This window comes from Pan paniscus, chromosome 18 (genome assembly GCF_029289425.2).
Source record: "Pan paniscus chromosome 18, NHGRI_mPanPan1-v2.0_pri, whole genome shotgun sequence".
NCBI classification, from domain to species: domain Eukaryota; kingdom Metazoa; phylum Chordata; class Mammalia; order Primates; family Hominidae; genus Pan; species Pan paniscus.
This window is the reverse complement of record NC_073267.2, coordinates 8,126,816-8,139,724: the sequence shown is the minus strand read 5'-3', so window position 1 is coordinate 8,139,724 and position 12,909 is coordinate 8,126,816. Positions and strand designations below refer to the sequence as shown.

Genomic DNA, 12,909 nt, shown 5'->3' with positions numbered 1-12,909 from the left:
CAGCATGGCGAAACCTTGACTCTACTAAAAATACAAAGTAGTAACAACTAATCAGGCTGAGGCATGATAATCGCTTGAACCTGGGAGTCAGAGGTTGCAGTGAGCCAAGATGGTACCACTGTACTCCAGCCTAGGTGACAGAGTGAGACTCTGTCTCAAGAAGAAAAAAAAACCTTGAAAGACAGAGGAGGGTAAGGTGTGTACTCCTTTGCTCCGAGTCCTTGAGCAGAAGGCCAAATACCAAAGGTCCTTTAATAAATGTTTTTGAGAAAAGGCAATGATTAAAGTTTGAATGTGAAGGAAGGTATTTTTGACAGTAAGAACTCTCTGAGGTTTGCCGAGAAGACAGAGGTGTGATTTTCTGCCCGACCTAAGAATAGCCCAGAGGTGTTCTTAATATCCACTAAGGAAAACAGAGGCTCACTAACTCAACAGACAGGCCAGTATGTCTATTGAAATCCAGAACTTTCTAAAACTTGATAAGAATGTTTTCTAAGAACTTTCAGTTCCAACTTGAAGAAGCTAGGTGGTTTACAGCCCCCGGGATGATCTTAGAATAGAGTTTCTCAAAGTGTTATACTTCTATTACCTGGGAGGCATATTTAATTCCTGGGCCCCATTTTTAGAGTGACAGAAAGAAACATGAAATTCTGAGACCTACTGCCCTAGCGGTTTCTGAAATTTCATACTGACACCCTCTTCTCTTATATTAATCACATCTTGCCTTATAAGAATTTCTATAGTGATGTAAAAATAAATATTAGTTCAGACATTTCAGAATGTGTTTTATGAGTATGGAAATGACTTCAATTTGATCAATTGAAATTCCACTGCTTCCTTTTTTTAAAAAAAAGTCTAATTCCTGAGGATATGGGAATTAATATCTACATTTCAACTTGAAGTCTAAGAAAAAGTACAAAAAACTAGTTGAAAATAAAGCTGCAGACGTATTTAATGTTCTTTCTTTCTAGTTTTTCACAGAAACCTAGAATTTGTAAACTCTATATGGGGTCATATTAAATGAATAATTATTAAGTGATCACTCTTCATCTTTCCACTGTTACCCATCTCATACTCTACTGATGCTCCTACCTCTTATTGGTAGTGGAGATGGTGTCTTTCCCATACTGTGCATCTCAGGTCTTGTTTCTTGAATATCCTTACTACCTTAAATACTTTCATTTGCATATAAGACTTCCTTTTCCTTTTCACTGAAGGTATACTTATAAGTGAATTTTGGTGTAGCTCTTAAAGATTATAAATTTGCCAATGGTCTCTCATTTTCTAAGAACAAAGCAAAAAATTCCAGATCTCTCAGAGGCATTTGAGGCTACCTAGAAATCATGTTTATCTCATCTGCCTACCTACCTATCCATCTATCTACTGATCTATCTATAAACATATCTATAATCTGTCTATCCCCCTATAATGTGCTGTTTATTTCCCCGTCTTTCTGCAAGTTATGAGTTTGCCAAGTCTGCACATGGCAATCTCTTCATAAAAAAATAAAGAAAATAAATGATACTCTCCTTCATCAGGAGATCTGTGCTATCTCATGTTTGCAAGTATTAACTGTGAGAAAGGTAACTGATAAAGTCTCCTCTACAAGAAACCAACTGGGAATCTGTGTGCTGCAAAATGAAATGCTTGGGTCATCATGGGAACATGAGTGCAGGTGTCAACCTTCCGATCCTTGATCCCTTCTAAACAAGGCTACTCCACTCCCACTGTAGGAAACCAAAGACCTTTCTGAACTCTGCGATGGGAATGAAAACCCAATTTCTAGTCTCCCTCTTCTCCCCCCACTCATGAAACCTGTTACTCAGCAAGTCCTTCTCCCTTTAGCAAATGGCATATCTATCTACTTGGTTGCTCAAAATAAAATTCATCAACACTTCCTTGATTCTTCTCTTACCCTCATACCCCATGTGTGATCCATTAGAAAATCCTATTGGTTAAAACTTGAAAAGTCCTTCCCTTCTTCTCCATTGCCACCACTGCAGACCAAGGCATTCCTATCTCTGCCTGGACAAGTTCAACAGCGGAAATGCCCTAATTCTCACTGTCTCCTCTTCCTCCTCCTTCCCCCTGTCCATTCTGGTCATGGTGACCAAAGCAATTTTTAAAAAAAACATCAGCTTTGTCATCCTGATACTCAGAATTCAATAGCTTCTTCCCAATTTGAGATAAGCACACATGTCTTACCTTAGTCAATAAGCACACACTAACCATTAACCAAACTATTTGGTACCTCTTTGGTACCACTTCCCTTTTTCCCTGTCCCCGTCTCTCCCAGCTACAGTGACACTGGCCATTTTCATCTTTATAAAACCCCCCAAGACCATCGTATATCAAAGTCTCTTTGTATCCACTTCTTCTTGGAGAACTCTCTAGCTTTTCACAAAGTCGACTTCATGTTATTTAGGGCTCTGGAGTCTTTTCAGAACATGCCAGTTAATGTCACTTTCCCACCTCCTCTTAGAGTTACTCTTGGATTCCATGATTCCATTCCCAGTTTTATTTTCTGCATTGCCGTTAATGCTATCTGGATTTAGCTTCTTTCTTTCTTTGCTTGCTCTTGTCTTTTATAACCATTCTCCCTCATTAAAATTAACAGTCAAGCAGGCAAGACTGCTGTCCAACATCAATCTCCAGCACCTAAAACGTTGTTTGGCAAAGTAAGCATTCCATAAATATTTGTTTGGTTTTTCTCTAAAGAAACTAAAGGAATATAGTTTTTCCTAATAGACAAAATTTTTCTGGCTCTGATTATGTCTCCTTCCAATCTTCAAGGACCTGCTTCCTTCCATAGACTATACATTAAATACAGAAGAGTCCTGTTAGGGATGACTGTTGTCCCGGTTGCTTAGTTGAAATTACTTTTTTGATGTAGGTGTTTATTACTATACACTTTTTGATTAGCACTGCTTTTGCTGTATCCCATAGACTTTGGCATGCCGTGTTTCCATTTTAATTTATATCAAGAATTTTTAAAATTCCTTCACTGACCCAATGGACATTCAGGAGCACACTGTTGAATTTCCATGTATTTGTACACTTTCTGAAGTTCCTCTTGCTATTGATTTCTAGTTTTATTCTATTATGGTCTAAGAAAATACTGGATATAGTTTAGATTTTTTAAAAATTTGTTGAGACTTGTTTGGTGGCCTGACATGTGGCTTATCCTGGACAATGTTCCATGTGTTGACAAGTAGATGATGTATTCTGCAGCTGTTGGAAAAGGTATTCTGTAAATGTCTGTTATGTCCATTTGGTCTAGAATCCAGCCCTTGAAAATCACCTCCACTCAGACTTACAGAGCTCATGCGGGCTTATGTAAATGTATGCAAATCACATGCAAATGAACCCACATTCCCTGTGACTCCTCCTCGTACCTGAAAGAGACCCTTGGGATAACCCTGCTGGAGATAAGAGCCTGCACTGTCAGGAAGATGAACAAAATGATCCCATTTTTAATTTCTTAGGCAGTTTGTGTATGTCCCCAGGCCTTGCAAATTCAGAGATTTTGATCAAGGACATTAAACTGAACAATGAGGCTTACAACAAAAGGAGAATGGCTGATAAGGCCCACTGGTCCCAGCCTCCCAGGGCCCCCCCAGCCCCGCAACAAGGCAACGGAGCCAGAGACCAGACGTCTTGGGGTCTGGCTCTGTATCAGACACGCAAGCAGTTTAGACCCCTCTGTGGCCAGGACTCAAGGGGCTACATCTGAATTGGCACTCCCCTCCCCAAATTTAGCTTGTCAAAGGTCAAGTGTCAGTATTTCTAAAATATGCTGGTTAAGACCTCCAGTTTTAACTATGACTGCATTGGGTGTTAAAAGGCCAAGTCTGAATGTGTACACAAAAAACATCAGCACAGGCTTTCTCTAAGGCTTTGCTGGGTTACATATCAAAGAAACGCATTCCAGACAGCACCCTTATGTACGCTACAGGAATTATAAAAACTGCCTGTCAATGCCTTCTAAAGACATATACTAAGGATGTCAGAGACCTGGCAGCTGACATGGTACAGGTGGCAACTCTCAAATACCAAACAAAAAGAAGCGAGGTTCCCACTGGGTACAAAGGTGTTTTGTTTGGGTTCACCGAATATCCTTTAACGGCGTGCATTTATTGCCAACATTTAAATTCCGTCTAAAATACAGGATTTCTATTTCTCTTGAAACATTGGTAGAAATGGTAACTTTAAGTTGAGAATCCCTCACAGACAGACTTATTAGAGGTGGTCAGGGGCTACTGCATTCAACTCCCCACTTAGTCACATTTGCCCCTGCTCCCCATTGTGAGCCTGATAGGGAGATTAAATGTTTGAGATCTTTTATTGTTAATTCGTAGTGGTGGTGGTGGTGTTGATTTTTCCTAGTAGATAAATATTTTGCTTTACTTCAGTAAGAAAACAATAGCTAGTCCCAAAAGACTGAGTTTTTCAAAGACTCTCTGTTTGCTGATTTTACCTGTTCAGCCCCTTTTAGCATCTGAAGAATTGATCCTTAAACTAGTATCTCTCAGGGAATTCAACTACCCATGACAATAAAGGAATAATATGATGACTTAATATTGAAACTATGTGTAATCAAATACTACTGTGCTATAAAGAGTAGTAAAAATAATCTTTTAGGCCACTTTGCATACCTAGCATTGTGTTGAGCACTTTCTCTCATAATTTTCACAAAGAACTGTGATTTAGTTCCCATCATTTGTACAGTTCCCGCTAGAGAGCTGGCACATGGAGAGTTTAAACAACTTCCTACAATTCAAGAGCCAGTGAATGGAAGAACTGATCCTGGCAACAAAGTATGCCTCTCTCTGGAGTGTTGAATATGTTTGCCCCATTTTCATCCTTCCTAACATCTCTAAGAAAATGAAAAAGCCATGTCTAGCACCCATGCTTCCCCAGCATCCAGGAAATCCTTGTGAATTCAGCTCTCAATCTTGTATTGCAGATCCAACATTGGATCCCCAAAGAACACAGCAAACCCCAACTCCTCCGTGTGGGTAGGTGTCCTTCGGAGAAATAGCAATAGAGAAATAGTCCAATCCCCTCTTTGTGGAACTTTTTAATAGAATGTCCAGAAGCCTAGGGCTCATTCTACAGCTTTTCATTATGTCATTGTTTAAATACCCTAAGAATAGTATCCACACCCTCCATGTTATTAACTGTAACCCTCTATAATGGACAGGTATCTCATCACATTTAGAATTCAGTCTTATTTATCACTGGAAACTTTGCAGCTGCTAAAAGTTTTTCTGGATACATGATTGAAGTAATGCATGAAGGTGATGTTGGCATTGATAACTATATTTCATCACCTGGAGATGACCTGAAACTTTGATAGCTCCAGTAATTTATAATTTTGCTGAAGTACAATTTCTATGCTTTGTGAGAATGAATTATGTAGCTAATGAGTGAACCTCACCGATGGCTTAATTTTCTCATTTCAATGTGACTTTATTGGTCCCGACTTACCCTCTTTTGCCATAACTCTATCGTCTTGCTTATTAAGGATTTGAAAGGGCCCTATATTTTTTCAGTAATATTGTATTGCCACTTAAGGGAATTTATCTGTAGTGGTGATACTCATGAGTTGAAACTTGGGATAGCTCGGAGAACTACTTTTCTTTGAATACCAAAGTTCTCCATAATCTCCACTACAGAAGCCACAGTCTTTATATAATTAGAATTGACATTTGTGTTTTAAATAAATTCTACTGTGTCTATCCATCAACCCCTTAGGTGCCATACACAGTATGTGTGACGAGAACAATTCTCTGAGTTCCCTTTTGCAGGTACATGGATGAGAGACCCATATGACTGACTTATTCCTGGAAACTGAGTGCATGGCTACCTGGAATGGGACATGGGATGTGCATGCCAAAATCTGGCAGGAACACGAGGTTGCACATTTAATAATTTTTTTGTTATTGTAGTTGGTTGCCACTTGAGTGCATTTCTACAAAAAGACAAAGGGAAAGCGATGCCTGATACACACAGGCATGGTCACAAGATTTTGTTACTTCATAAGAAAAAGAAAAGGCTAGGCCAGAAGTGGTGGCTCATGCCTGTAATCTTAGCATTTTTGGAGGCCAAGACAGGCAGATCACTTGAGCTCAGGAGTTCGAGACCAGCCTGGGCAACTTGGTGAAACTCCGTCTCTATAAAAAATAAAAAAAAAAAACTAGCCAGGCATTGTGGCACGTGGCTGTAGTCCCAGCTACCAGGGAGGATTGCTTGAGCCTGGGAGGCAGACGTTGCAATGAGCCAATATCATGCCACTGCCCTCCAGCCTGGGTGAAAAAGTGAGACCCTGTCTCAAAAAAAAAAAAAAAAAAAAAAAAAAGACTTTATTGATTACTTCATCTTCTCTAGCCTCAATGTTCCATCTCTAAAATAGGGATAATGATGTCCTCTTTATAGGACTTCATTTGTGTTCAGTGCACTTAAAATGCCTCACATAATGCATACCTCATATTCCAGAAAGGCTAGTTATTTATAAATGGGCTTTGAATTGTGTTAAAAAATCCTACAGGTCTAGTTTTCAGTCCCTAGTCATAAAATTGATCAATAACTCTTTTAAAATAAATGTACATGCACATGGCTTACGAAATATTTGGCTTTTCTCGCTCCAGTTTCTCACTCAGCACACATGAGCAGCTAGTCATGTGTACACAAGCACACATGTGCCTGGGCACCAGTGCAACTTCATAATTAAAGACTATGCCCAACTGTCAGGTTGATGTCACCATATATTAAATCTGGCAAGTTTCAGAGTCATTACTTTTACCCAAGTGGAAAGGCTGTATGACATATAAATCAGAGGTTTGCTTCAGTTCAGCACTGGGCATTTAAAGTCTGGTGTGAAAATAGTCTATACCATTTAAGGGCATGTCTTGGTTGATAAAGCTGAGAAAAATAGCAGAATAGGTAATTCTTCTGGTCTTTCAACTTAGAGCCCTATTATATAGACGGTATGTCCCTGTTGAATGATGCCCCTTTTAAAATTAAGAGCAAACTGACTGTCAAATTGGTAGTCACTGGCAAAAGAAACAGGAAAATCAAAACTACCAAATGATAATACATTGCTAGATCATTGTTTTCTTTTATTGTGATAAACAATCAGTATTTAGTTCTGACTGAACCTATTTATCTGCTTTGTGTAATATTATATAACCACTGAAATGAATTAGTCTAATCTGTATATATTAAATTGAAAGAACTCTATATAGATTTATTAAAAAACCCAATTAAAAATGAATTATATCATTCACATAAAATGTGAATTAATAAAATGACATGAATATCATTATATCATTCACATAAAAATGTATATTCACATAAAAATGTATACAATACTGTGAATACTATAAATGAACACCTACTACATATATAGGCATGAATACGCAAAATAAAACTATAGACAACAATCTGTAATAGCGGCTTCCCGTGAGGGGGGAGGTAGGAAACCAGGGTGGCAATGGGGTTATTTAAAATATATTTTAGACTTGTCTTTAATGTTTCTTTTAATTTGTTTTTACTTTAAAAAATCTGTATCTCCATGTGCAATTAAAACTTTAGAAGTTTAAAATTCCATATATCTCCTTTTGATGTAATAAAGTTATATTATTTTTATAAACTTGAATCAAAGAAAAAATGTTTGCCAGTCTCACAATTCAGCACAACCATTAGCATTCTGGCATATTATCATCATTTATCTAAAGTTATGCTACAAACATTTATGTCAATTTTTAAATTATGAGACCCTTTATGGTCTTTATCCTGCTCATTTTAATGGGTATAATATTCTACCATGTGTATATACTTTAATTTACTGCATTGCTTTAATTTTTGGTACAATTAAGTATCTGATTAACACAGTGGCAGGTTTCTTCCCCATATATCTTAAGAGATACTTATTTTGAGAGGAATTAAAGAATCAAAATGTTCAAACATTTTTAATAACTCATATGTGAATGCTTTTTAGGAGGAGTTTTCAGAAGTTTTATTGATAAAAACAGAAATTGCATTGTCTTGATGGGGTCTGCAATACACAGCAACATTCTCAACTAGCCCAAAATAACACTGAGCAGCCCAGAGAAGAACAAATAACCCACTCACACATTCTGCTAACCCTGTGGAATTCAGACATGAGGCATCCTCTAAATCACTTCAAATGACTAATCTCTCTGGAGAAGACTCAAAGACACAATAAATTACGTGATTTCATGTCCAGGAATGATTAGTAATCAACGAGCAGACGGTATTGAAAAGCAAACAAACTAAACCTCCAATTCTCCCCTCAACTTACTGTAATAACCAATGAAATTATCAAACTAATTTCCAAATAATTACTGCATCTCAATCCCAAACAGAGTTATTCTAGAAAGAAGGGAAGAAGGGCAGGCACACTTAACCTGAACACTCCATTTGCCTTTGTTGTGAAAATGATCTTATTGATGTAGGTGGTTCACTGTAGCAGGTCAGTAGTAAAAACACAGTGTCAATGCCCAGGCAAACACAGCTTGTTGTAATAGAATCTCTGGTTAAATTACTTAAAGAGTCAGAAGTAGAGAGAATTTCTTGTAAAAGGCCAATCTCTACTTACCATTTGTATAAGGGTTGACGGTCTTTTTATTTGTCATTACACGTGCTGTGGCATTATTTACCTATGTACATAGAAAACTCAAATAAGCACATATTCTAGAGCCAGCTCCCAATTCAATTAGTTGCATGCATTATGACCGTGATTACTTATTAAAAAAGAAAACTAAAAACTAAAATGCATTTTAATTTATAAAAGGCAGTAGGTGCATAACAAAATCATACATTTTTAAAATTACATTTACTTCATAACCGTTTAACTTACAGATCATTTCAATAAAGCAATGTCATATCATTAAGAGTGTTTAATAAAGAGACAGTAAAAGCAAATTAAAAGATTCTGCATAATTGAAGATTTAAAAGCATGCGTGTACTCCATGGTAACACAGAAACAAGAAATATTTTTTAAACATAAAATAAAATTCATATGAAGGAGCATGCAGTGGAGAAGAGAGAAGAGACAAGGTACAAGGGAACATAAATGTCAAAAAAAAAGGGACAAACAAGTCTTAGCCGTGTGCAACACTTTAGGAGGAAAGAACCATCAGGAAAGCAACATCTAGCATTCAACACTTGGAACAAGAGCCTTTTACATCGCAAGAATTAACAAAATCATTCAAGCTTTAACGTCACAGCTAACAAAAGGATAAAAGAGAGGGTGCATTGTTTAACACAATATGGAGTTAACAATCTGAGTAAGATGTGCACCGGTCATAACTCAATCCAGTCAGTGCCTCCCAGGCTAGCTTAGAACGTACACTCAATTACAGGCGTACCAATATCCAAAAAAATAGAGCATCAAGAAAACTTAATACGACAAGTCAAAAAAATTCACGTGGTATATATATATGTATATAGATATATCAGCACTAAATACGTGAAACGGCAGATGGACTTCACCACTTACCATTCACCACCATCGCCAGCATGGGTTTGTATACAGTTACCATGGTTACTGAGAGTTTGGTGAGGGGCCTAAGCGTTATCGTCGAAGGGGAAAATGAAAGGCAAAATATGCAACATCTTACTCCAAAGACTAAAGCATTTGTAACTGGTATTAAAAAAAAATTAACAAATATGACCCTGTGACTATGTTGCGGGAGATCCCAGTGGCACAAATAGCAGACTCGTGAGTGTCAGTATTTTGGTATTTATGCTTTCAGTGAACAGGGGCCAGATATTGAACAGGAAATCCTGTTTGGTTATTCACTTTGTTATCAAAAGAATACAGAAATTCAAACTGGCTTCTTAAAAAAAAAAAAAACGAGAGGTTTAGTAAAAACCTCTCGTTTTTTTTTGTGTTTTTTCCACAAAAAACAAACAAAAAACAAACAAACAAACAAAAAACAATCTTTTTTGCTTTCCCAATTTGGTTTAATTTGCAAACTACTGTGGATCCCTCTTCAACCCTGAAGTGGACAGAAAAAGAAAAAGAAACTGTTCTGTATTTTGTTTGGTTTGCAATACTGTCTATTCTTTGGAACCTACTGCACCCATTGATTATAAAACATGGAAAATAACAACAAAAAAACCCTTTCCGATTAACCTTTCTTTTGTCTCACGTTTGCCATCCACCTTTCAGCGGTATAAGAGTAACATAATAAAGTAAAATTAAAAAAAAAGTAAGGCCAGTTTTCCTTTTTATATATAAAAAAATATATATATATAAACAATGAGGGGGAATAGGGTCACATACAAGACGCCAATGATGCATCTGGAACAACGAATGAGCGTGAAGCAGACATTTATAAAAAAGATGAAAAGGAAAATATTTTGAACATGCACCTCGATTTTACGGCCCTCTACCACGGTGCCGTGTAATTTCTCCCTCGCCCTGTCCGCATCGGCACTATTTTCGAAAGTTACGAAACCAAATCCCTGCATGCAGGAGGGAGAAGGGAAAACAACATGCAGATTATTATTTCAGTCAACGACCACTTGGTAATGTTCTCTCGCTTTAATTTCTATTTCTTGTCCTGGCTTCAGTTCTGTAACATGCAAATTAGAGAAATTATAAGAGTACTGAGATGTGCAATAATTAAGCGACAAATGTGAACAAGATATTTTTTCTGTCACCAGTTAGCTGTAACCCTTGAAGTATTCAAAGAAGGATACCAAAAATACCTTTCTAAATGTCACTACAGAAGAAAATAAATCTAACGAAAAGAAAATGAGATCAAAATAAATTTACAGTGTCTTCACAGAGAATAAAATGAAATAATGAGGAAAAGAAAAGGGAACCACTTTTTTGACATGCAAATTAAAAATAAAATAAAATAAAACGTGTGCACGAAATTCAACAATGAATGCCAAAATCCTCTAACATTGCCTACAGAGTCATGCCGTGTGGTTTTAAGAACATCTCTTCTTCATGCAGTTTTAGGGTTATTCAAATTTGTCAGTTCTACAGCCTTTACTTCTCAAAAATAAAACTTAAAAGCCTAAAAAAGGAAAGACCTTTTTTATAATAAATCCTTAAACTCTTTGGTCTAATAAACAAAAAAGTCACATGAAATGAATAGAAATAAACTTCAGTTGATTAATAATACAAACAATTCGACGTTTGTGCTCATACTTTCCCCACTCTTCAAATTGCATACACGCTTTTGAATTTGACAACCTTCCGTCCTACTTTGTTAACCAGAAAGGGAAAGGTGTACCCATATTGTCAAGTTCTGGCATTAGGTCAATATTTATTTTTCATATCAACAGGTAGCAAAGAAACTTTGTTAACAGAATGTAATTCGTAATAATATTCTGGCCACTTCCTCTTTTACTGATAGATAACATATATACCTTTTAATTTACCACAGGTACATTGGCTTTTAATCTTTCAGCCTCAAAAATCAACCCCACTAAACTATATTGTCAAAATCCATATTTTGTCTTCACTGACATTGTTCCTAAGTACAGAAAATATGCCACATTATTTTTAAAGCCCCTAAAAATATTTGTACATCTTGTTCAGAAATATACACCAACCTTTCGAACAATTTCCACATAAATTTACCCAGCTCTTTCTGATTTTTCACTGTAAACTGGGTGAAATCATGCAATATGTTGGGGCTCCTCTTAGCATCAAATAATCCTTGTTGGCTCCAAGTTTAGTTGGGACAGTATAATACTTAGTTTTACTAAAGAAATGCACAATAATTACAAATACATGGTACTTATAACCAACTGGTGATAACTCCCAGTCCTACATTAGTTCTCTATAATCACCTCCAGATTTAAGGCTAAAGAGGTATTGTCCACAGGGCGGGGAACATCACACACCAGGGCCTGTCACCGGGTAGGGGGCTGGGGGAGGGATAGCGTTAGGAGAAATACCTAATGTAAATGACTAGTTGATGGGTGCAGCAAACCAATATGGCACACGCATACCTATGTAACAAACCTGCACGGTGTGCACATGTACCCTAGAACTTAAAGTATAATAAAACAACAAAAAAAGTATTGTCCAATGGGCTGGCTAAGGGAACTTTTCAACAGTTGGAATAGGCTCATCAGCCGCAGAAGACGGGATGTGGATGTATTCAAGTGAGGGTAGATGATTATTTGTCGGGATTCTATAGACAGCTGTACCTCAGTATCCACTACAGATTAGTTCCAAGACATCCTCGCCCCGGATACCCAAATCCTTGCACATCCAATTCCCACAGTCACCCCGTGGAATGTGAGTATAGAAGAAAATCAGCCCTCTGTATATATGGGTCACACATCCTGGGAATACTGCCTTTGGTTGGAAAAAAAAAAATCACATATAAGTGGACCTGCACAGTTCAAACCCGTGTTGTTCAAGGGTGAACTGTATCGAGAAAAATAACGTTTCTTTACTTTAGGGGATTGAACCAAATTACCTTCCATAATCTTTCCCATAGTGAGGCTCTGTGATTAGGATAAGCCTGAATTATCTGATTCATTTAAGATTATTTGCTCCATAACAGAAGGGTCTTGCTTAGTCTTGTGCACAAAGTATGCCCATATTGGGTATGCAAATACACTCGCCAACTGTATAGTTTGGAAATGATTGTTCTTCAAAGGGAAAAAAGACAGAATTTAGGGGGATTTTGCTCTATTTGACAGTTCTAACTCTTGGCCAGTATATCTCAAACTTAGCCGCATATCAGAAGGAACTTGGGAGGACATTAAACATTAAGATTCCTGAGCCTTGCTTTGTATCCACTAGATTAGAATCCCAGATTGGAGTCCAGAAATGTGTTTGCTTAAAATGTGTGGCCCAGTGATTTGATTTCCATGACCTCTCATTTCACTACGTGTGATCGAAAC

The 12,909-nt window shown here is 37.2% G+C and overlaps 1 protein-coding gene across 41 annotated transcripts in view; it reads right to left on the bottom strand.

Annotated features, from left to right (window-relative positions):
* Positions 1-12,909, bottom strand: part of RBFOX1 (RNA binding fox-1 homolog 1) — a 2,479,284-nt gene that overhangs the window by 106,846 nt on the left and 2,359,529 nt on the right. For 36 of the 41 annotated variants that reach the window (XM_063598326.1, XM_063598327.1, XM_063598325.1 and 33 more), the window contains 2 exons: positions 10,405-10,497; positions 8,624-8,684 (listed from right to left, as the gene is read on the bottom strand). In XM_063598326.1, coding sequence (XP_063454396.1) covers positions 8,624-8,684; positions 10,405-10,497 — 154 coding nt within the window. The remainder of the gene's footprint in view (positions 1-8,623; positions 8,685-10,404; positions 10,498-12,909) is intronic. The other 5 variants (XM_063598359.1, XM_063598365.1, XM_063598364.1 and 2 more) reach the window with 1 other exon arrangement.